The sequence below is a fragment of the Manacus candei genome, unplaced genomic scaffold, assembly GCF_025592945.1.
Source record: "Manacus candei isolate 608988 ecotype Guabito, Panama unplaced genomic scaffold, ASM2559294v1 h1tg000245c, whole genome shotgun sequence".
Lineage (NCBI taxonomy): Eukaryota > Metazoa > Chordata > Aves > Passeriformes > Pipridae > Manacus > Manacus candei.
The window spans coordinates 74-25,172 of record NW_026138293.1 but is presented as its reverse complement, the minus strand read 5'-3'; the positions used below and the strand labels follow the sequence as shown (position 1 = coordinate 25,172).

At 53.2% G+C, this 25,099-nt stretch overlaps 1 protein-coding gene across 1 annotated transcript; it reads left to right on the top strand.

The window, feature by feature from the left end:
- Positions 1-19,657: 19,657 nt before the first annotated feature.
- LOC127464620 (ubiquitin carboxyl-terminal hydrolase 42-like) lies at positions 19,658-24,756 on the top strand (the record flags this gene model as incomplete). Its single annotated transcript, XM_051775036.1, has 10 exons — positions 19,658-20,347; positions 21,621-21,821; positions 22,208-22,315; positions 22,391-22,493; positions 22,620-22,687; positions 22,848-22,918; positions 23,470-23,552; positions 23,862-23,973; positions 24,307-24,447; positions 24,656-24,756. Coding segments are annotated over exons 1-10 (1,040 nt in total), but the record flags the coding sequence as incomplete, so codon positions are not given.
- Between the last annotated feature and the right edge of the window lie 343 nt (positions 24,757-25,099).

Genomic DNA, 25,099 nt, shown 5'->3' with positions numbered 1-25,099 from the left:
GGCCAACGATTCCTCTGCTCTGCCCTGTCGGCGCTGCTTTGTCTCATCTGGGTCCCCAAAAACCGTCAGTGAAAGCCGGGGAATAAAATCTCTGAGCAGTTGGTTGGGTTCCAGAGGTGACCCTACTTCATTCAGCGCTGAAGGGACACAGGAATTGCTCTCTAACACCTGTACATCAGTTCTCAAAACTTTTAACTACTTTTTACATTTTATCAGACAAAGGAATTCCTGTCCATTGGCTTACCAGTTCTCTGCAGGAATTCTTCTTCTCTCTTCTATGGGCTCTTGATTTCTCACTTTGCATGATACTTAGTCCACAATTTTTGTCCTTTTCTTGTCTTTTCCCTGGATAGAGAGAGCCTCAGTAACTGTGTTAGTTTTGTCTTTGTCACTGGTTTCTCTAAGGGTCTTAGTGGTTTAGAAATTCCGCCTTCTTGGTGTCCAGGTCTCAAAAATAGATTTCTCTGCCAGGTCTCTGACCACTGAAATATGGCAGGCCTTAAACTTTTACTTTGTTTTTCTAACAAATGGCCATGGCCCAGAACTTGTCCATCATCCATTGTCTATTGCCCCCATTCAATCTCCTGCCAGCAGTTTCTCCCCACTGCTGGGTGGGCTCCTTTGCCAAGCACTAGAACTTGTTGGGTGACAGGCCCAGTCCTGTTGCCTATTTTTCGTGGGGATCTGCAGGAGGGCATTGAGTCTTCCAGGAGCAAATTGGCAGAGGACCCCAAGTTGGCTTGCAGTGTGGATGTGCTGGAGGGTAGGAAGGCTGTGCAGAGGGACCTGGACAGGCTGGACCACTGGGCCGAGCCCGTGGGCATGAGGTTCAAGAGTGCCTTTGGTGCCTTTGGGGCCTCTGGCCACAAGAACCCCCTGCAGCTCCAGGCCGGGGGCAGAGGAGCTGCAAAGGGTCCCCGTGGGAGAGGCCCTGGGGGTGCTGGTGGACAGAGGCTGAACCTGAGCCAGCGGGTGCCCAGGTGGGCAAGAAGGCCAAGGGCAGGCTGGCCTGGATCAGAAAGAGTGTGGCAGCAGGAGCAGGGCAGTGATGCTTCTGCTGGACTGGGCACTGCTGAGGCCACAGCTGGAGTGCTGTGTCCAGCTCTGGGCCCCTCAATTCAGGGAGAACCTTGAGGGGCTGCAGTGGGTGGAGAGCAGGGCAATGGAGCTGGGCAAGGGTCTGCAGTGCATGGCCTGTGAGGAGCAGCTGAGGGAGCTGGGCTTCTCCAACCTGGAGAAGAGGAGGCTCGGGGCTGACCTTCTCCCTGTCCACAACTTCCTGACAGGAGGCTGGAGCCAGGTGGGGGTCAGCCCCTTCTCCGAGGCAACAGGCTACAGGACAAGAGGACACGAGGACCTGCCTGTCAGGGGCTGTTTGTCAGGGACAGGAGTAGGACTTTTTGGAGAGAAACAGGGATTAGGTATTGAAATGGGCTGCCCAGGGAGGTGGTGGAGACAGCGTCCCTGGAGGTGTTTAAGCAAAGACTGGCCATGGCACTGAGTGCCGTGGTCTGCTTGACGTGCTGGGGATGGGGCGTAGGCTGGACCCCGGTTGATCTCCCAAGTCTCTGCCAAGCTCAGGGACTCTGGGCTTCTGTGCCAGCCCAGCCTTTGGGGACAGCGTGCTGGTGGCTCCGAGGCTCCGTCCTTGCCTTGCCTTGCCCATCTCCTGGCTGCCAGGCAAGGGCCTTGTGACATCACAGCCTCTGTGGAACAGCGCGGTGGCTGAAAACTGTCAGTGCTGCGTCCCCGTGCCCAGAGCCTGGGCAGAAGTCATCTGGCAGGGACGGGCAGAGACTGTGCAGAGGTGTCAGCTCGTCCCGCAGCAGCACAATGCCCAGCCAGGGCATCTCCTGGCTCCTCAGGCTCTCGGTGCTCCTGCTCTTGCCTGGCCCACTCGAGCCTTGCAGCCGTGCCACAGGTGCCATTGCTGAGAACTGGGGTTTTCCTTGGATGACCCCTTGCCAGAAAAGGCAGGAGAGGCTGGAGAGAGGGGAAGGAGGGGGGTCAGGCCGCTGGGATGGTGCCGGCGGGCCGTGAGCCCGAAGCCAGCAAGGCCTTGGGCCCACACGGTGTCAGGGGAGGACTGAGAGCCCCCAGGGAGGAGGAAAGCTGGGCAGGCCCCAAGGCTGCTGGGCCTCTTCCTTGCCAGCCCTTTGGCCAAGGCCCCGAGGCAGAGGTGGGGCTCAGCCCCTGCCCAGCAATGGGGCACAGGCTGAGCCCCAGGGACACCAGACCCAGGCGGCCTGAGCTCTTCTTCCTGCAGCGTCTGCCTGGGGCAGCCCAGCCAGGCCTGAGTCTCTGCAGGAGAGGCCAAGCCCAGCCAGAGAGGGCTCAGCCCTCTGAGGCTGCACTCACTGCAAAGGGAACAAAACATTGGCCCAGAGGACATCCTGCCCCCAAATGGAGAACTGGAAAGGTCAAGAATAAAAAAGTCACACACCCCCTCCATTCTTCAAGAAATGTTTAGAGCTCTTTCCTAAAAGCATCCAGGACTCAGGTCACCCAATTTTCTCTCTGACAAGGGTTTTTCCATGTTTCTCCTCAATTCCCAGGTTCAAGGGGGTCCCAGCACACTTTGGGATGCATTGGATGCCGTGTTGGGGTGCAGATGTCCCCCCAAAGCTCCCTCAGAACAGGGTGACACAAGGGAGGGGCACAAAGAGGTCGCCATTCCTGATCCATCCTGCAGCAACCACACTGGGGGCAACTGGGATCAGAGTGGGAGCAGCTGGGCCCCTGGTGGGCTCATACTGGGACCATCCTGGGAGTGACTGCAATACTACTGGGAGTATGTGAGAGGCACTGCAACCATACTGGGATTACTGGGATCAAACTGGATTTGTACTGCAAGTGTCTGCAAGTTCCTGGGGCCATACTGGGACACATACTGAACACATACTGAGATCATCCTGGGAGCAACTGGGACCATGCAGGGGCAAATGGCCTCCTCCAGGCAGTGACTGAAAGTGCCTGGGGCCATACTGGACTCCGACTGGGAGTCCCTGAGAGGGAAAGGAACCATCCTGGGGGGGACTGGGAGCAACTGGGACCACCTTGAGGGCAACTGGGATCCTCTTGGGAGTGACTGGAAGTGACTGGGCCAGCAGCCGCTGCTGGTGGGGCCCGGTAGGCCTTGGCTGGGGGGAGCTGGGCGGCCTCTGCGCGTCCCGCGCTGGGGAGGGGACAGGAGAGGCAGCACAGTCAGGGCAGGGCTGCCTTGAGTCAATCCTCTGCTGCTTTACAATCTCCTCCAAATTCTTTGGATTTCTTTGGGGGAACTTTGTTCAACTCAGCTCTGTGCTGCTCAATGAGAGCACTTTCCATGACCAGGCAGGAATTCTCACCCTCCCCATTGCTCTCAGTCTGAACCCTGGACAGCTCTGAGGTCCCAAAGGGCTCCCTGTGCCCCAGTGCAGACTCAGGAGAGCTGCTCTGCCCACAAGTGACCTGCTGCTCAGCACACAGGTTCCCTGATCCACTTCAAAGATGCCTGCAAAAAACGGTGGGTTTTTGTGAAGACTCCACTTGCAAAATCAATTCCTCCCAACTCTTCCCTCTTTCCCTGTGCAGCTGAGCAGAGGGCGATGCAGAGGAGTGCTCAGGCTCTGCTGCCTGGAGCTGTCCCTGCCAGCAGCTGCTTCCCTGTGCCCAGAGCTGGGCCCTGGCAGTGCATCCAGAGCCCATCCCAGCCCTGGGTGCTCAGCTCTGCCCTGCAGAGCCCTCCCAGCACAGGGCACTCTGGTGCCCAGGGGCACCTCTGGCTGGGCAGGCTCTGATGGCAACAGCAGAGCAACCCTGAGGAGGCTGGAAAAGCACCACTGCTGCTGCCTGTGAGGCCCAGGGGGCTGATTTCTGACACTCCCTGCACCATTGCCCTTGAAGAAGAAGAGCTTTGGATTTTCCATGCTTCCTCCTGAATGGAGACATGAATTGATCTTTCTCATTGCCCATCCCTGGGAACCGGAAGCAGAACACTGAAAGTACAGGATCCTTCCCTTTCAGGATGCCCCTGCCTTGCTGCATTTCCTGAAAATTCCTCTTAGAAACCCCCAGCAGTCATTTGGAGCTGTGATCATTCCTGACATGTGTTGCACCGTCTCGACAGCAGAAGGGCCCTGCCCTGCCTTCCCCTGTCAATTGGGGTTTGCTCCTTGCCCACAGCCCTTCTCCCCCAGCCCTGGAGCAGCTCCCTGGGCCGGCTGAGAGCTGCCCCTGGCAGGCAGCAGAGTCCCTGCCCAGCAGTGCCCTGGGCTGCAGGACCCTGCTCTGCCCCACAACCCTGGGCACCTCTGACTGCACCCCCGGCTTCACAGCTCTGCCAAAGTGCCCCCCAACAGACCCCTCCTCACCCATCCCATCAGCTGGGGCTGGGTCAGCTTTAGGAGATGCCTCCATGAGCTGCCCCTGCACTGCCCTGCAGCCCCAGACTGCCCGTGTGCAGCCCTGCCAAGATTCCTCCTGCAGGGAGCTCTCAGTCACCCTCCCAACCCTGAGCCCCTTGAAGCTCTGTCTGTGCCCTGCTGGTGTCCCTGAGCTGGCCTGGCAGTGCCCTCAGCCCTGCTGGGTTGTGCAGAGGAGCTGCTCCTGGGCAGAGCTGTCTCTCTGCAGCGCTGCCCGCTTGCCAGGAGCTCCCTGTGTGCCAGGAGCCCGGCCCAGCTTTGCAGCACAGACACAGCCCCAGGCACTGAATGACCCTCGGGGGTTGGGGATGAGTCCCTGAACATCAGACAGAGAGCAAGTTCAAGAAACCTCTGAAGAATTCCAAGTCAGATCCAAGTCCACAGTTTCTCCTGGTGTTAATGGGTCCCACTGAGGGCCAGCACTCAGAAATTGTCCCCTGCTTCCAGTCAGAGCTGAAAACTGGAGGCAGTGATGACAGGTGGGGACAAGCAAAGTCCCGGGGTCTGTGATGCTGAATAAATCTGGCTTTGTTTTGTTCTTGCAAAGGGCCGAGGCCTGAACCCCAGCCCTGGGAAGGGAGATCCTGTGCCTGCCTCATTCCTCAGGGCTCTTGCTGGGGCTCTGGGATGTGGGGATGTGCAATGGCAAGGGCAGGAGCATGGGGCAGCACCTCTGTCTCAGTTGAGTGAGACTGAAGTGTTTTGCTAAGGGGGATGAGTTATGAGGAAAACCAAACTCCTCCCTCTAAGCAACTGTAAATTGGAAATTAAGAGATTCCAGTTGAGGCAGTATGGAAAAAGGAAAAATAACAGCTCTTGATTAAAGGATATCTGTGTATTGGCAGAAGAACAAAAAGGGGAAAAAGTGGAAAAGGGGAAGAAGGGGCTCTTCCCACGAAACTCCCGCTGTCTGGGGTTGGCTGTGGCCGGGAATTCCCCCTTTTGGCCGATGAACACACGCCACTGCCAACACGGGAGCGCAGGAGGGAAAGGGCAACCTCCTCCCCAAAAGGTTCCTCTGGAGGGGGGTCAAACCTGTCCCGTGAAGTCCGAGCAGGTCCGGGCTGGGGGCAGAACAGGGCGCAGGAAACGAAGGCAAACGGGAACCAGCAAAGAGCCAGATGAGAAGGTCGAGAACAAAAGGACCTCGGAGCGTCTCCAACACACCCCTTGCCTGAGTTAAGGCCAAAGTGAAGGGCCTTGCCCTTTGCCCAGGAGAAAGCAAAAAACTCCACCCCCCCAGAGCCTTCTGAGGGCTCCCAACCTGCAATGTGGGCTGGGCCAGTTCTTTTGGGGGTGTGAGTCACCCAAGGCAAAGCCCCCTCCCCCATTGAACATCTTTCTTTTCCAGTGGGGCAGGGGAAAGAAAAATTCCTGCTTGGTTTTTTAGAAGAAGGAAAGCTCTGCCAGGGATCCCCTCCCCCCTGCCCTCACTGCCCCCCAATAACAGGGACTGGGGAGAACTGGGAAGCTTTCCTGGGAACACTGGGAGCAGCCGGCTGGGGTCAGAGAAAAGCAGGATGGAGGGGACACACGACCCCCCAAACTCATCGTGGGGATGGACTGGGGGGTCCCAGCTGGGCCCGAGGCCACGGGGAGGGGCTGCGGCCACCGGGGGCTCAGGAGCTCTGTGAAGGGAGAAAAGGGGCTTAGAGTAGGGTGGGGAGGCAGGGGGGGACAGAGGTTGTGGGAGAGTAAGGGGGGGGACATGACCCCCATTTGGGGACCCCCCTTTACCTTCTCCCGCAGGTAGAAGCCGAGCCCCAGCGCCAGGAAGACCAAGCCCAAGAAGAAGCCCCCGACCCCCACCAGGATCTTGCTGCGGACGGTGTCCGGTAGCATCTCTGGGGGGAACCGGGGGGGTCAGCATCCCCAAAACCTCAAATGACCACCTAGGACCCCACAAACACCATCCTAGTCTCTCTCAGCCCACGCAGGACCCTCTGAAATCTCCTCTCAGTCCCTTCCCAGCCCCTTTGGGACCTTCCAACAAAACCCCTCCCAGACCATTTAGGACGCTCTAACCCCCCTCCCATCACCCCCAGGGCTCCCCCTGAACCCCTCCCAGTCCCTTCCCAGTCCCTTCAGGACTTCTCTGAACCCCTCCCAGTCAACCCAAGACCTCACAAACTTCCTTCCACCCTTTCCAGACCACTCCTGCAAACTCCCTCCCAGTCGCCCCCAGTCGCCCCCCCGGTGCTGGGGGGGCCGGGCCGTACCCCAGTGCCGGCTGAGGGGGTGCTCCAGGCTGACGTGCTCCACCTGGCAGCTGTAGGTGACCCCGCGCTGGGGGGGGATTTCCAGCATCACCAGCACCTGGTAGGTCCAGTCCCCGTTGGGGACCACGTCGGTGGCCACCACGTGCTCCGGCAGCTCCTGCCCATCCTGGAACCACCTCACCTGCACCGGCGCAGGGTAGAAATCCATCACGAAGCAGAGCAGGTGGCCGGGGCCGGGCTGGGAGCTCGACGGCACCAGCGAGATGGACACGCTGGGGGGCACTAGGAGGGACTGGGATGGTAGTGGGAGGGACGGGGAATAGAGTGGGGTAGAAGGGGATGGGCTAGGGGGTCACTGGGGAGAGAGTTGGGAGATGTGGGAGTGAAGTGAGAACGACTGGGAATGGACGGAGAGGGTCTGGGAGTGGAGGTAGAGGGACTGGGAATGACTGGGATTGACTGGGAATGACTGGTGTGGACTGGGAAGGATGCTGGGGTCCCCAGCCAAGGCAGGAATCTCCACACACCCCCCAAGAAGGGTTCTGTTGGAAGAAGCTGCCCCTGGGAAAGGGGACTGGCCCTTTCTGGTAGAAACCCATGGGCTGACAGTCCTTGGACTCCAGGGGTTCCCTCACCATCAGGGGCTTCATTTGGGGTCAAACCAGTCTGGGGTCCAACATCTCCTACCTTGTCCTGGCCCCCTCTCAGCTCAGCACTGACCCCTTTGCAAATGGGGCATTGTCTTGGTGCCATTGCAGGGGGGATGTCCCACCCCAGTGTCCCAGTGTTCCTTTAATTCCCGGAGGCCCTGCAGTGTCCCAGTGGCCCCTTGATTCCATGACCTTCGGAAACACCTCAGGCTTCCTTTGGTTCCATGAGGCCCCCCGTCACAAAGGCCCCTGGATTCCATGAATTCCGCAGTGTCACAAGGTTCCTTTTTTTCCATAGGGCCCTGCAGTGTCCCAATTGTGCCTTGATTCCAGGAGTATCCAAATTCTCCCCGGGTTCCTTTGGTTTCAGGAGGTCCCACAGTGTCCCAGCGGCCCCTTCATTCCAGGCAGGTCCAGGGAGACAAAGGCAAAGACGGAGCCCCGACCCCCGTCAGCATCTTGGGGGGGCGGGGGGGCAGGACCCGGGAAACGGCGGCGGCTGCTGGGAAGGGACTGGGATGGACTGGGATGGACTGGGACCCAGCGGAACCCCCCGGGAGCAGGACCTGAGCACACTGGGACCCTCCAGGACCAGAACTGGGGCAACAGGGATCATACTGGGAGCAACTGGGACCACACCGAGGGCTACTGGACGCAACTGGAGGCCACACAGAATATAGTGGGAGTGCCTTGGAGGCACTGGGATCATACTGGTGGAAACTGGAATGTTACTAGGGCATCTGGGAGTGACTGGGAAGGACTATGAGCATGCTGAGGGCTCTACTGGGATATACTGGGAGTGTCTGCAACCATGGTGGGGGTAACTGAGACTGTACTGCGAGTGACTGAGACTACATGAAGGGGAATTAGGACCAGGCTGGGGGGAACTGGAAGGAACTGTGAGTGACTGGATTTACAAGAGAAGCAACTGGGATTGAGTGGGACTGTCAGGAGGGAAGACCGGGATCATACTTGGAGTGACTGGATCTGTGCTAGGGGCAACTGGGAGCAACTGGGACCATGATGGGGACAACTGGGATCATACTGGGATCACAGTGGGAGAAGCTTGGCCCATGCGGGGAGCAACTGAGACCACACTGAGGGTGACTGGGGTCATACAGGGATCATACCAGGAGTGAGTGGGATCATGCAGGAGGTGATTGGGATCATCCTGGGAGCAACTGGGAGTGCACTGGGGATGACTGGAAGTGGCTGTGAGCAACTGGGATCATGCTGGAAGCTTCTGGGGGCAACTGGGAATGAGTGGGACCACATGGAGGAAACTGGGGGCAACTGGGAGAGACCAGGAGTGACTGGGATCATCCTGGGACTGACTGGGCGCTGAATCCGAAAAATCGGTCCGAGCAACTGCTCAGAGACTTTTTTCTCTTTAAGCAGCAAGGTATTTGTTTATTCAACGTTGGGAGCAAGCCAGCTCGCGCTGGAAAAACTTGCTCCAAGGCTTCACACAAAATCAGCATTTTTATGCAATCTTCAGCTGTGATTAAATGCATATTCAAGTGATTCCAACATCTATCTCTGCATATTAATAACAGGCGGAGTATAGGTGGAGCTCAGGTGGGGCTTGGGGCGGTGCTTCTCTTGGACCTCAATCCTGAGGGGACTTCCACTCTTCCTCCGTGGCTCTGGGGGCTTCAACTCATCTTCCTCAGCTTGACCTTCCTTCTCTTCCATTCTTCTTGACCCGCTCCCTGAAGCTTGGAAAAAGCCCTGGCTCCCGGCCTATTCCTCCTCTTCCAATGTCTCCCTGATCCTGCTGTCTCTCTAATTTATCCCCTCTAGGCCAAGGACATGTTCCTGGACTATTCTCTGAAGCTTTGCTCCAGTCAGTAGAACAGAACGAGCACAGATGGTCTTGGCTGTTGGGAGCTTGTTAGCAGGCCCAAATTTCTTAGTGAACTCTTTTGGGCCTGGTCTCCTGTTTCACCAGGGACACAGCCCTGACCCGGGTGTTCCCATTCCCATTCCACGGGTTTGCATTCCTGTTCCAGGTGTTCCCATCCCATTCCAGGAGTTCCCATTCCAGTAGTTCCCATTCCCATTCCAGGTGTTCCCATTCCCATTCTAGGTGTTCCAATTCCCTTTCCAGGTGTTCCATCCCATTCTAGGTGTCCCCATTCCCATTCCTATTGTCCCTCCTCCCATTCCTGGTGTTCCCATCCCACTTCTGTTTTCCCCATTCCCAGTTCTTGGTGTTCCCATTCCCATTCCAGGTGTCTCCATTCCCATTACTATTGTCCCCATTCCCATTCCAGGTGTTCCCATCCCACCTCTGTTTTCCCTATTCTAATTCCAGGTGTCCCCATTACAATCCCAGATGTTCCCATTCCCATTCCTGGTGTCCCCAACCTGCTCCCAATGTTCCCATTCCCAATGTTCCCATTCCCAGCCCAGGTACCCCATTCCCATTCCTGATGTCCCCATTCCCATTCCAGGTGTTCCCATTCCAGGTGTTCCGATTCCAGGTGTCTCCATTCCAATTCCAGGTGTTCCCATTCCAGGTGTCTCCATTTCAATTCCAGGTGTTCCCATTTCCATTCCTGGTGTCCCCATTTCCATTCCAGGTGTCCCCATTCCAGGTGTCTCCATTCCAATTCCAGGTGTTCCCATTCCAGGTGTCTCCATTTCAATTCCAAGGGTTCCCATTTCCATTCCTGGTGTCCCCATTTCCATTCCAGGTGTTCCCATTCCCATTCCAGGTGTTCCCTCCCCATTCCACGTGTCCCCACTCCCATTCCTGCTGCCCCCATTCCCATTCCTAGTGTCCCCAGTCTGTTCCCAATGTCCCCATTCCCATTCCAGGTGTTCCCATTTCCATTCCTGGTGTTCCCATCCCATTTCTATTGTCCCAATCCCATTCGTTATGTCCCTATTCCCATTCCAGGCATTCTCATTCCCTTTCCAGGTGTTCCATCCCATTCCAGGTGTCACCGCTGACATTTCCCCTGCTGGTTTACCATTAAACCAGCACACCAGGTCTGTGCCCAACGGGGGTCCCTGTGGATCATCCAACGCGGGTCCTCCCATGGCTGATGGAGTTGGAGCAGCGGCCGAAGCTCTTCCCGCAGTCGGGGCACTCGGGGCTTCTCTTCCCGGTGGGTCCGTTGGTGGGAGGTCAAGGAAGAGCTCTGCCTGAAGCTCTTCCCACACTCCCCACAGTGGAAGGGCCTCTCCCTGATGTGGAGGCGACGGTGGGTGTAGAGGGTGGAGCTGTCCCACATTCCCTACACGTGTCGGGCTGTTCCCCAGTGGGGATGTGCTGGTGGCTGAGCAGCTTGGTGCTTGTGCTGAAGCTCTTCCCACATTGCAAGCACTTGTAGGGCCATTCCCTGGTGTGGATGCAACGGTGTTTGCAAAGGCTGGAGCTCTCCCTGAAGCTCGTCCCAGACTCCGTACACGTGTAGGGCCGTTCCCACTGTGGATCATCTGGTGTCGGAGCAGGTGGGAGCTCCGAGTGAAGCTCTTCCCACATTCCTCACACATGTAGGGCCTTTCCCCACTGTGGATCATCTGGTGTCGGAGAAGGTGGGAGTTCTGAGTGAAACTCTTCCCACATTCCCCACACGTGTAGGGCTGTTCCCCACTGTGGATGCGACGGTGCATGCGGAGGTTGGAACTCTGATTGAAGCTCTTCCCACACTCCGCACAGGTGTAAGGCTGTTCCCCAGTGTGGATGCGACAGTGCTTGAGGAGGTTGGAGCTGTCACTGAAGCTCTTCCCACACTCCCCACACGTGTAGGGCCGTTCCCCAGTTTGGATGTGCTGGTGCCTCAGGAGGTCGGATCTCTTGCTGAAGCTCTTCCCACAATCCAAACACCTGAAGGGCTTTTCCCTGCTGGGAGGATGCTCATGGACCACCAGCTCGCAGCTCCGCCTCAAGCTCCGGCCGCCTTCCCGGCACACGCTGGCTCTTTCCTCCTCACAGCCCCCTGGGATGGCTTTGCAGCCCCTCCTGCGGGGGCATCTCCGGCCCTTTTCCTCCCCGCTGCCTTCCTGCGCCGGGGAGCCCTTCAAAACGGCCTCTCCCACCAGGCTCTGCCGCCGGGATTTGTCCTCCGCGCTCTCCGGCCTCACCTCGGGGCCTGGGGCAGGAAGCAACAAGGACAGGCAGGGGATTTGCCTCCGGCCCACAGGGAAGCCCAAGGACATCCCCCCAACTCCAGCCCCGGCAGGACGGCCACAAAAGACAAAAGACCGACCCAAAGGGGCACTGACTTCCTCCTCACCTGCCTGGGGGGCCCGTGGCATCTTCCTCTTCCTCACAGTCTCCTCCTCCATCCACCCAAGCTTTGGGAAGCAGAAATCCTGATGGGGGGGGAAAAACAAGGGATGAGCGCGTTGCCTTGGGAGTTCCTCCTGCCCAAGTCCAGCTCTAGGACTCACCGGGCATCTTGTGTCCATAAAAACCCCCAAAACACCAACATTCAGCCCAAAAACCCCTCCCAGGAGTTCCCCCTCTCTGCTCTCTGGGGTTAGGGGGGTCCCCCCTGTCTGGCCTGATGGCACTTCTGCCTGCATTGTGGGTCCCCCTTCTCCGGGCTGCCAGGAGTCCTGCGGCTCCGGGGGGTTCCCACTCTCTGGGGTCCCTTTGAGTGTTGCCAGGGGTGTCCCAGGGCTCACTTCTCCCCACTCTGTCTCCCGGGGCCGGCCGGCCCTCCTCTCTCGCCTCCCACCCTCGCAAACCTCTTGGTGCTCTCGGCTCCCACCCCGCCTCAAGGCCCCCCCTCCTCTCCACACTCCAAGGCCTTCCCCCTCTCCAAGACCCCCGCTTAAGGGGCCCGGCGCTCCCTCTCTACACCCACCCCCTCCAGCATTCCGGGGGTCCCCCAGCTCCGGGATCGCCCCTCTCTGCTCTCCCCCCTCTGGGCCCCCCTTGCCCAATAAGTCTGATTATACAGACAAGCAATTGCTTTTAATCCACAAAACCCAAATGTATAAACCAGCACCCTGGGGCATGATCAAAGTGGTTTTCCTTGGGTCCCCCCCCGAGTCCAAAGTAAAGGTAGAGGAGAAAAAAACTTACTGGTGGGAGAGCTGCTGCAGTCTGGTCAGAAGTGGGGATTGCAGTCCAGTTGAGGGGGGTGGTCTCAGGCTGCTTGAGAGCGGTGAGCTGCAGTCCTCCTCTGGATCCCACGAGTGGGAAAAAGGTTCTGAAACTCCACGTTTATATATTCTCCAGTTCAGGCAGGAATGCCCAGTCCTCCCCTCAGAGCGCGGAATTCCATAAAAGGATGCTTAGTTCTTCCCTCAGAGCGGGGAATTCCATAAAAGGCCATGAGGATGCTCAGTCCATAAAAGGGCAGGAGGGTGCTCAGGACATCCCCCCAACCTCGCAGGCCTCTCCTGACAACAGTTCCTGGGAAAATGGCATGGAAGGCCATAGAATCCTCAGTTTTGGGCTACACCCATCCAGTGAGGAATCGGTCCCAGCTGTTCTAACTAGGACACTGTGTCCGTCATCGCTGCCATCATCATCATCATCGGCCTCGTGGGAGTCGGTGTCTGGAAGCTCCGATCCGGTAACTCCCGGGATGGGGGTCGGGAAGGGGCACGGATCCGCCCGGCAGCATTCCGGGGATCCTGTGCCACGGGTGCTGATCCCGCTTTCTTTCCATAGGGAAGAGGGAGGGGAATGGATACGACCCCGCACCCACCAGTGAGTCCCAGCAGCGTGTGTGGATCCAGATCCTCTGGGCAGGGATCCCAGGATGGATGCCGGGATTCCAGAGGGGAATGGGGGCCTGATGGCTGGAGTGGGATTGGAAGGGGATTCCAGCTCAGGGCAGGATTCCAGAGTGGGCTCAGGTGGAATTCTGGACTGGGATCAGGGCTGGATTCTGGAGTGGGATTGGTGTGGGATGGATGGAGTGGGATTGGGGTGGGATGGACAGAACAGGATCAGGAGGGAATCTGGAGCAGTTCCTACTCTCCCTGGGCTCCACAGCCAGCTCCATCCCCTGGGATGGGAACAGGGACATGGTGACTCCTTTCCCCGCTCTCATCCCAGCAGGAATCACAGCCTGAGCAATCCCAGAGCTGGATCCGCCCCTTCCCTCTTCCTGCGGAAAGGCAGGAGCTGCTGGCAGAGCTCATCCCGCTGCTCCCACCCACCCCGGTCCCCCTGCGGCTCTTCCCGATGGATCAACTTCCTGCTTTTTCTTGTGTGAAACCCAGGACCACAATTATTCCGGAGGCTTTAATTTGGGTGTGAAAATCTCCTGCTTTGGGCAATAAATCCTGGCTCCCTCCTCTGGCATCTGACAGTTCCTCTCTGGGAACCAGGACTGGGAATGGGGACAGGGGGGCTTGGATGGGGACACTGGGAGCAGGTTGCGGACAGCAGGAATGGGAATGGGAATGGGAACTCCAGGAATGGTTATGGGGACATTGGGAGCAGGTTGGAGTCACCAGGAATGGGAATGGGGACACCGTGAGACAATGGGGAAAGGGATGGGGACACCAGGAGCAGGATGGGAAGCCCAGGGGAAGGGTGGGGACACTGGAGCAGGCTGGGGACATCAGGAATGGGATGGAGACGCCAGGAATAGCAATGGAGACATTGGGAGCAGGTTGGGGACAGCAGGAACTGGGAATGGGGACACCAGGAATGGGAACGGGGACATTGGCAGCAGGTTGGAGACACCAGGGACTGGGAATGGGGACATCAGGAATGGGATGGTCACACTGGGAAGGAGAGCACCAGGAATGGAGTGGGAACATGAGGGACAAGGATGGGGACACTGGGAACTGATGAAGAGGAGCAGAGACCCCAGACTCACCTAAACCCCTCTGAGCATTGAGGGCCAAGAGAAGCTCTGCCTGAGCTCTGCCCATTATTAATATGTATAGACAGATGTAATCGCATGAATACGATTTATCACATTTAATCACATATGAAACTTGTATAAAACCTCTGATTTTCTGTGAACACCCGGAAAGGGAATTGGAACACCTGGAATGGGAATGGGAACACCTGGAATGGGAATGGGAACAACTAGAATGGGATGGGAACACCTGGAACAGGAATGTAAACCCGTGGAATGGGAATGGGAACACCGGGGCCTGGGCTGCGTCCCTGGTGAAACAGGAGGCCAGGCCCAAAAGAGTTCACTAAGAAATTTGGGCCTGCTAACAAACTCCCAACAACCAAGATGGGGAGGGTCACACACACACACCTGGGGGGTCACACACACACACCTGGGGGGTCACACACACACCTGGGGGTCACACACACACCTGGGGGGTCACACACACACCTGGTCACACACACACGCCTTCGTTAGCATGTTCTGTATACACTTAAAAATACAAGGAACGACGCATAAAGCAGCTAACAATATCAGCAAAAGTGAAATAGCTTGTTTAGTGATTTCAGCAAGCCATGGTCCTAAACCTAACTTTGCTAACCATTCTCTAATAGGATCCTTTTGGATTTTAGACTCATCCAAATGACCTTGCATTTCCTTTAGTTTTTGGTAGATGGACTGAGAGTGATCAGAAAGATTCATACAACACATGCCTTCAAATTCCTCACATCCACGCCCCTGAGCCAGTAATAGAAAATCTATAGCTGCTCTGTTCTGTAAAACAGCATGTCTTATTTCATCAAAGTCATGAGCCAATTCCCCTAGAATTTTCGAGGTTCTATTCATTTGATTCCTTGCCCAACAAGCTGTTCTTTGGACAAGAACCAGACTCTTTTTTGCTCCAAGGGGGGCAAATAGGGATGCAAAGAAGTTTGCCGTAGGTGACCAAAATTTAATGGGTTGGTTTTCTACTGATTTACAATACTTATCAAATTCAGTGTCTCGTTTGTTCCGAATATTTCTCCTTTTCAACTGTGTTATTTGTCTCATAGTGGGTGTAAACATGGTCAATTTTCCCAAGTAACATGGTCCACCAATGGGGTATTTAGGAATGCCAGACCATGCTCTATTACCACAAATTAAGAAATAACCAGGTGGTAAATATTTTGGCTTTGTCACACTGACTGACACGTTTTTGACATAGCCTTGGGACCAGGTTACATTCTCGTATGGAGGGTTCTGTGCTGTTATGTTCGTAGTGGATACATTCCCAATCGTTTGTTGCCATTGTAGAAAAGTCTTTTCCTTATTCATATTGAGTCTAAAGCAAGAGTCATTTCCATACACAGCTCCAAATAATTGTAACTCACTGGGGCTATCTGTCATGGTCCTGTTTAGACTAGTCACTGACAAAAGAGATGTCATGCCTTTGGTGTCGTTTGTGCGTTCTTTTGTTACATTGCAGGCTAATTCCACCTCGGTTTTGTTATGATTAGAGCTAACCCATCCTGCAAAATCACTTGTATCAAGGTAAGGAATGCCAATCAGACACGTTTGAAAAGGATCTGACGCTGAGGCTAAACTTAGACAGAAGTCCAATTGACCTGTTTGGTTGGCAAATGTTACCCAAATGTTTTCTCTGGGCCCAACAGGGATACTGGGATGTCCTTGTGTTATCAGAATTATTTTCAAAATCCAAAACCATAAAGAAATCATCATCTTTGACCATGTGCCTCTATACAATAATCTAGATATTGTTGTGGATCGCCTTCAAAGGGACCACCAGGGTATATTGTTGTCAAAGGTGTGTTCTTCTTACACCTGCTTGCTATTATTTTTGTACCTTTGATTATACTCAGTCTTTTTATAATATAATTAGTGTCCCAGCACAAACCAGCTAATATCCCTTGTTCTTCAGCTTCAAATAATTGTAATGCTTCAGCTATTGGTAAACCTGTTGTTTGCTCTAATTCACGTGTGTATGACTGTAATGATAATGTAAAAGAACACTTTCTGCACCAAATACCAAACAAATTAATTTGCCCAAGCCACCAATTGCTTCCACAAGTCTTACATCTAAACGCAATCAAGGCCAAGCAACCTGGTTCTTTGCATGCAAAGCAATACTCTATACCAAAGCCTCTTAATGAAAAATAATACAGCGAATTCAGTAATTGGATATACTCCTCATAACTATTACACTGTTGAATCTCTAGTTGTATATCTTTGGGTAACCCTTTAATTTCATACAATTGTGGTAGTGTAGTGGTTTGGACTTTGTTTTCCCCCAGAGGCTAAGAGAAGTGGTAGACCCCAAGGGGTGGAAACCCTTGGAAGTTTTGAAGTTCTGCCCAATGGGCGCTCCTGCAGAAATGTAAACATATCACAACCAGACCGGAAGAGAAGAGTTGTAGTTTTTGGTTGTTGGAGGAGAGGTGGCCATGTTGTGAGCCACGAGGAAGGGGCTCTGAGCCCCTTGGGACCTCTGGCCCCCTCCCAGCCCTGGCTGGGGGGCTGCAGGAACCTGGAACAGCATAAAGCTGGGCTAGGTGCCTGTAGTTATGCTGGGAGATGTTTTTTTCTCCATGGGCACAGAGCAGCAGCCGGGACTGACCAGAGGAACGGTGGCAGAGAGCCAGAGATAAGGACCTGAACTGAAGGAGCAGCAGAAGCAACATGCAGCACCAGAGAGAAGACTCCTGGAAGACAGAGCCAGGAGAAAGAAAGCCAGGAGCTGAGAGACAGAGTTTGGGATAAGACTGTACCAGCCCCCCAAAACTCCTTTGAGATCCCTCTTGGAAAAGAGGTACATGGACTCCTATTTAGGAGAAGAGTTTTAGACATGCAGCACTGGAGAGAGAGAGGAGCTGAGAAGCTCAAAAGACGTCCCGGAGCTGGACCGGGACGGCCAGATGGAATGCGGGGGGAGTTGATCTTGGCTCCCCCCCCCCCTCGCACTGCTGCCACGGTGGCAACCTGAGAGACAGGGCACAGAGACCCTGCAAGCAAGGAGCTGAGTCTCCTGGAGATACCAGACCATCATGAAGACCCCCCTGTGTCTCGTGATATGACGTGGTGATACGACCTTGTCTGGGGTTACGAAGCCCACGGAAGACCCCTTTGCCTGTGTCAAGGGGGCCGAGGGAGAGTTTGGATATCTCCCTCGTTGAGTGCTGGCAGAAAGCCAGCTATCAGCTGCTGCATGTGGAGAAGACAGACAGACTGCTGCCTCAGAAGATGCTGCTGCTTAAGGACTGGAAGGGATCTGTCCTTCTTTCCCTCCTGGACTTTTATTTGGAGGGGAGAAGAGATCTGGTCCATTGTAAATACTATATGTCATGGTAGAGATAGTTGTGATCATGTGTATAATGTGATATGGTATTTATTTGTATAGTCATTGTAATATATTCCCTTTCCCCCCCTTTGAGTCTGGTGTGTTTTGTCTGGGAAAGCCCATCTCACATTAGGTTGAGATGTGGGAGGGGGATGGAGCTAGGGAATTGGATTTTTTGGGGCTATCTCAAACCATGACACATAGTTACAATTAAAGCTTCATTTTTTTTAACCTCATGGTATGATCACTATAGCCCAGAATACCATGATTTGAGTAGCACAAGATTTCTATAAGCAGCACCAGCATAGCAAGATTTTGTAAGCCCTTTAGCACCGAATTGTACAGCACAGCTCAGCTTATGATGCCTGATCACCTGGACCTGATCACTCTGCAGGCCAGGGCACATCCTAATCCTTGGTTTGTCATGTCAATATAACAATCTTAATCTAGACTTGAAACACGTTAACAGAACAGGAGTGGCCCTTTCAGGGGAGAAGAGTCTGTCTGGTATTAAGATGGGGCTCTGTGTGCTACTGTGCTGCCCTGTGCTGCTGTGAGGCCATCCCAGCCTGGCAGGCAGGTGCCTGTGACCTGCAAGGCCTGTGAGGAGCAAAGGAGTCGGCCTGGGGCCTGGAAATGTGAAGGCTGATAGGGAGGGGGAGAAGGGGTCTTCCTGGCGCACTGGACCTTCAGGGACTGACGATGAGGGCAAAGGGGACTCATGTAGGACCAGCTTGGTCACAGAGCACAGCTGTTTCTGTCCTAAAATGCCCCCATATGAGCAGGAGGCAGGAGCAGAGGCACTGTTCACGAGTGCCATTGTTGATTGTCTTCATCAGAGAGCTCCTGAAGTGCTGCTGGGGGGACGGTAATACAGGACCTAGACATCAGGTTAGGGCAGGGGCATAAAAAGGTCACCTGAGAGGTGTAATGCAGGAGTAAATGCAGATACTTTGTCTGGGTAAGGGATACAAGGAGCCTCCCCAAGGATGACAGGGATAAAACCAGCTGCTGCAAGACGTGATGAAAAAAGCCATCCAAGCAAAGTCATGCCCGAGCTGGATGCCCCAAGTATAAAAGAAGAAACACCTTGGAGTGGAGCAGGAGCCATATGAACTGTGCTGAGCTGGGCAGGAGTGAAACCACCTGTCCTGAGAAGAACTGAGTAAAACTTGATGCCCCATTCCAGGCAGGGGCCAAACCAGCCAGGTCAAGTGTTGTTAAATAACAACCAGCTGCATCCTTGGCGCATGAGAAACACTATCTGCCTGCTGAGCAGAGGTTACACCAGGTGTCCAGAGGACTGCCTGTTGCTAAACACCTCTGAAACTGTCGGGATAAATAGGACCCTTTAACAAATTGGCTTTTTAGTGTTAGAAAGCAAGGGATTACTTTTATTTGCAGCCCTGCGTGTGCATGTGGCTGACAAAAATCCTGCCTCCGTACTGACAGCAAGACATCGCTTTTCACCTATTTATACAGATTTGGCAAACAAAGAAATTAATGTTCATTGCTTCCAAATTACATCACTCACTCCCTTTCATTAATTAGTATTCTAGGTGGTATTGGTTATTAATTTCTCACTTTCTACTGTAATAACTTCATATCTTTAATCTTTTTTGTATATTTTCCCTCCCCTAGGGATTTTCTGACACAAATGCTGAGCCTTTGTTAGTCTTCTTCTTTAGCTGCTGGTTTCTGCAGAAGGTCCTTGTAGTCCATAAATCTTGTGTTCCAGATCTCCTCCTTCAACAGGACATCTTTCTCTGACAGGCTTTCTCCACTGAAGCGTAACAGGGTTAACTTCAACAAAACTTACAGTTTTAGTACTTTTCCCAGGCTGTGTTCTCCCAAAGGAGCTTATGACAATTTTTACTCCATGCTGGCTAAAGTTGATTTAAGGCTGAACGCACCGCCTATGATGTGTGTTAAAAACAACTAATCAAAAAGTTAATTAGGAACACTAAAAAAATTAGAAAAGTTTTATGATTTCCAACAAGCCCAAAACAACATAGGCCAAGTGCAGCAGGGACAAAACTGTCTCTATCCATTGATGCCAGGAAAAGGCAACAGTAGTAAAACTCAACAGCCACAGGTGCTATTAAGCCGGTATTTGTTTATTTCGGCGCCGGACGTGCAGGGGATAGCTCCGCCTAACACGCGCGTGCCCTCACCATCCAGAGTGGGAGTCTGGCTAAAGCTGCGGCTGATCAAAACCTAACCAACCCTAGCGGCAGGAGTAAATGTGAAGCTGCTAAAAAGCCATCCCGGAACGTTTTCAGAGCTTGAGGACAAGACAGCAGCTGGGCGGGGGCCAGCAGCCAGCCAAGGTCCTCCCAGCGCAGCCTCTGAAGGGTTCCTTTGGCAGTCCCAGTTCAGGGTCAGCCCATGGTTGTACCCTGGGGGCAGATGAAATTAATTGGAAATGAACCCATAAGAGTCCAGGTGCTTTGCTAAGAGTCTCACTGATAGAAGTGGCAGTGAAACCCTCAGCGTCTTGGGGGCCAGAAAAGCTGTGACCTGGCTCAGTTACAGCCCTGAGCAGGCTTTTACTCCTCAGGCCGTGTGGCTCAGGGAAGGTGTGGGAGCTCTGTCAGAGGATGACTAGCCCTTTGCCACCAGCACGGGGGGAGGTCCAGTGGCTTCCACCTGGCGGACGTGCCATGTGGGTTCCTGTGCCCAAGAACCATGTGGTTCCATGTGGTTCCATGTGGTTCCATGTGACCCCATGTCACAAAGGGGCAGAGATGTGGCACCCATCCGGTATCCTGAGGAGCGCGCCAACGAAAATCAGTTGGACAGAGTTGGCCTTCGGGATAACTCAGCTCCTTCCTTTGCTACTTGTGTGCCTGCCTTTTTTGGATGGTTTATTGTTTACTGACCATTTCTCCTCAACTTTCCTCCTCTTTCAAAGGTAATGCTTTGACTTTTGGCACAGATCATAGAGCAGGGTATATGGGATAAAAGTATAGGCTGATTTATACCTTCCTAGCCGTAGGTTGAGCTGTTACAACTTTTATAGGCTGGCCAGGTATGACCTAGGCTAGAATTCCAGTTTGCTGATTCTTGGTTTTTTTTCCATAGCCTAGGATAGGTAAGCAGGGAGGTGACTGTAGTCTGAGGGGATGGGCTCAGCCCACCTTGATTGCTGTGGGAGGGAGGGAGGCAGAAAAAGGAGAGCAGCAAAGGCAGCAGTTAAAGTAGTGGCTGAAAGACGGTCACTCCTAGGAGGTGGGAAAGCCAGAGGGCTCTGTTGCTGAAGCAGTGTCAGGAGAGCAGCAGGGCCTCTTCAGAGAAGGTAACGTACATTGGAGCATTTCAAAAGGGCCTTTGAACCCGCTGTGAGTTGGTGCCCTGCGCCTGATCATAAGGGCGTGAGCTGCAGCTCAGCAGCAGTTACGAGCACCACTGAAAGACTTGGTGGTGGATGCCGTTCTGCGTTTATTTAGAGTTTTGATACTTTCGGTGAGCTACAGTAATTTCTTTGCAACTAGGTGACGCGATTGGTGCTGTTCTCTTTCTGGAGAGAAAGACATCCTTGGTCATCTAAAGCATTGCACTCTCTTCCTGAGAGAGGCAATGGCCACAGCAGGGAACGACTCCTGTGAGTAATAGCTTCACCAGCAGGTTTGGACTTTGTGAACTGCCACAGACAACTGACATGGCTGGTGGTCAAATCCCAGAATGATGTGTTCACAACCTAGAGTGATCTCTGGGATGTTTCCTGAGAGCAGTCCAACTGACCCCCGTGTTTACAATTAGACCCAGGAAAACACCTTTTGTCGCTCCTCTGACACTAGGTACAAGACTTTGAAAGCTGCCATTGCTCGTAGAGAGGTCTGCCATCCTTTGGGTTACCTTCCGTGTTCAGTATTTACTTGTTTTCAACAAGTTACAATCAGGAAAAGGGATGGCTTCACTGATAATCCAGTCTAGAACTCTACTGAGAAAGGAAGGTAGCCTGCGGCCCAGAAATCAGATGGTGGGTTTGTTGGACTCTCAGCAACGTAAACAGGGGAATGGATTTTTCCAAAACAGGAAATTTTAATGGCACTGTTTAAGCTTCCCCTGATGTTGTTGGGTTGGCAGTTGAAGCAGATGGTCCTGAGTGCTCCTGTAGAGACCTCACTGTTTAAATATGCCTTTGTGCCTCATTTCATCTCTTTTCAAATGGAATTTCCCTGCAGTCATTGCCGAGGGAATGACTCCGCCACAAAGGATCCTCTTTCCCCCAGAGAAGATTTGCATGGTCTGGCAGCAAAGACAGAGTGCTGGAGCAGGACTCCTCAATGTGGGCAACACCTGCTTCCTTAATGCTGTCCTGCAATGCCTGACATACACCCCGCCGCTGGCCAACTATCTGCTCTCCCGGGAGCACAGCCAGGCCTGTGAGTACTCTTAGGGACATCTCCCTGTGAATCTGTTAATCAAACCCCAAGGATTCCCAGAACCTGAAATTTGATTTAGGAGAAAAGCAGCCCTTTGTCAGCCCCAGAACTTGTGTTCTTTGTACACTCAGGAGCCACCTGTCCTATCCAGCTGTCTTATTCTTCATGAAGGCACATCTTTCTAGCTCTGGGTCTCTATTCCTGCAAGTTAAAACCTCAGTTTAGCATTCCTCTGAAGAACATTTTCTATGCACTAAAACGTCCCGTGCTTGTTGAAACACTGGGAGGAGTGGCATATTGCACTGGAGTGGGAGTGGAAGAAGAGGAGTATTCCACCACTAGGGCTATTTTGCTAACCAGAGGACCTTCTCTCCCTCCCTCCTCAGGTCGCCAACAAGGCTTCTGCATGATGTGCATCATGGAAGCGCATGTTAACAAGGTCCTGCGTTCAGTCAGTGCCATCCTGCCTTTGGCTGTTCTCAGGGCTTTCAGATGTATGTGATTTCAGGTTCTTTGACAGGTTTTCTTCCCTTCCTGTAGGAGACAACTACTAACTTCCTGTTTCTTAGTCATAGGAGAACATTTTCAGCTTGGCAGGGAGGAAGATGCCCATGACTTCTTATGCTGTACTGTCAATGCCATGCAGAGAGCTTGTCTGAGTGCAAGCAACGAGTAAGCACAAGCAAGTTACCTTTACAAAGTTCGGAGCCCTTTGGACTCCTTGATGTGGCCTCATCAAGGAAAACCTACAGCCGGGGCTTGGAGGAAGTAATGCTCTGTCTTACTACTTGTTTCCAGCTTGGACATATCATCTCAATCTACTACCATTGTCCATCAAATATTTGGAGGCTTTCTGAGATCCAGAGGTATGTTTCTACAACTACTGCTCTCCTTGGCACTGCCTGTGCCCTTCTGTCTGCCTGTGCCCAACAGCTGGCCCTGGGACTAGCAGGACAGGTACAATGAGCACAAAGCAGTACCATCGTTCAGCTCACCATTGCTCGGCATTTTGATTTTTCCTTCCAGTCATCTGCTTCAGCTGCAAAGCCATTTCTGATTCCTATGAGGCCTTCCTGGATGTCCCCTTGGATATCAAAGTAAGAGGTTTTGCAGTTGTGCTTCAAGACATGGCAAGGCTTTTCAGAGTCAACACATTTGTCCTGAAAGCATATCCTGTGAACACAAGAGGTCTTGGTCGTGGATGGGAAGGGGAACGGATGTTGTCCTCCTGCAGAGGCCATGGCACTGGTCTCTCTGTAGGTGCTGGCTTGAAGCTGGACAAGCACCCATTATGCGCTCTGCACCCTTGACATATCCTCATCCTTCTTTCCTTTGCCCTCCTTCAACACCTGTCTGGCTTCCAGGCTGATGGGTTGGATTGTTTTCACTACTGATGACCCTACATAATAACATCAGTAGCTCAGTGGCAGGTGATAGAGAGAGGGAGCCCCTGATTGCCCCTGAGAACCTCTGGGACAGGGGAAATGTTCAGCACCACACTCTCTTTCTGGCTCCTTCTGGATACAGCTTGCAGATTCATGGCGGGTCTCCTCAGCATCAGCTACAGGGGTTTTCTTGTCAGCTCCTGGAAAATGTTTGGGCCAGGGCATTTGCTGTAGCTCAGTGCACCGATTTCTCAATTCTCCAGGCAGCCTCATCCCTCACTGCAGCTCTGGAGGACTTTGTAACACCTGAGCACCTGGAGGGTGAAAACTGCTTTAAATGTAGCAAGTAAGATGATTACTAACAACATATTAACACTAGACTCTGTGTGAGGGGGCTACAAGTCATTGAGCAGAAGTCATCTTCTCATGGAAGTTTACTGCACACTGATGAGACACAGTTTTGTTTGTCTGGTTTTTTGGGGGAGGGGGGTTGGGGTTTTTTCTTTGTTTGTTTGTTTGTTTGTTTGTTTGTTTTAAATATGGCACCGAATTGCCTTAAAATAGCATAAGGATGCCCGAGACAAGAAAGGTTGTCTGACTGCCTTGGTGGAAGACAGGGTGCATTTCAGCGCTGTGCTCTGTGCTTGGTTTCAAGGTGTGAGAAGAATGTTGCCGCCACTAAGAGGTTCACTGTCCACTGTGCACCCAAGGTTCTCACTGTGTGTCTGAAGAGGTTTGACTGCTTCACTGGTGGCAAGATCAGCAAGGTGTGTACACTATTGGTGTGCAGCTTTCTCTTCCAGAAGCAGATTTCCTAAAGCAGTATGCTTGTCACAAGCTGCTTGTGTTGGGTTTTTTGGGGTACCTTCTGGGGAGTGGAAAGTTCCTGTGGGAAGACAGGCAAGCACTGTGCTCTGATAGGGCTGCTTTGACTGAGAAGGGTTTCCTGCCACCCAAACGATTTTATGTTGCTTTATGGAAAACCAAGTGCTCATGAGCCCCAGAGATGGATTGATACCCCTGGACTGGCCCCTGCACTTGGTAGGCTCTTTCATGTCACAGACCAGGGTCATTTCTGAGCCCTCTTGGTCTCTCCATAGGTTGTAGAGTATCCGGAGTACTTGGATCTTCGCCCATACATGTCTCAGGCAGATGGAGAAGCACTCCTCTACTCCTTATATGCTGTCCTGGTGCACAGTGGTGTCAGCTGTCATGGAGGACACTATTTCTGCTACACAAAGGTAAAAGAGCAACTTCCTTCCCAATGGGGAAAAATGTGTGCTGGGGAAGATAAACTTTCCTGTCAGTGTTACTGACAGCCAAAGTTTTGGGGCCGAAGGCCTCCTTAGTGGCTGGACTGCATTTGTTTTGACATGCTCTCGGTTTGGCAGTTTCCTACCTGTGTTTTTGGAGAGAAACCATGGAGAGATCCTTGCCTTTTTTTTACAGGCCAGCAATGGATTGTGGTACCGGATGGACGATGAATCTGTGCAGCTGCGTTCCATTGACACAGTTCTCAGGCAGCAAGCCTACCTGCTGTTCTATGCCAGGTAATAACCAGGATTCAAATAGGTTCAGAATACATTTCCTTTTCCTCATTTGCAGTTGTGCTTCTCACCTTCTGGAGTGTTTTTCTCATCAAATGAAATTACTACCTGCATCATTCAGTGCTGTCAAATCTGAACTACTCCGTGTCTGTCCTTTACTGGGCTTCAGGCTGCGGCCCGGATGGAATCTGCTACTTGCCTGGTCTCTGATGTTGACTCTTGTAGATAAGAGGACTTAAAGAGGACGTCCAGGAAAGATGGGGAGGCACCATTTGTCAGGGAATGTAGTGACAGGATGAAGGCTATCAGTTTTCAGCTAACAGAGGGCAGGTTTACATTAGATATT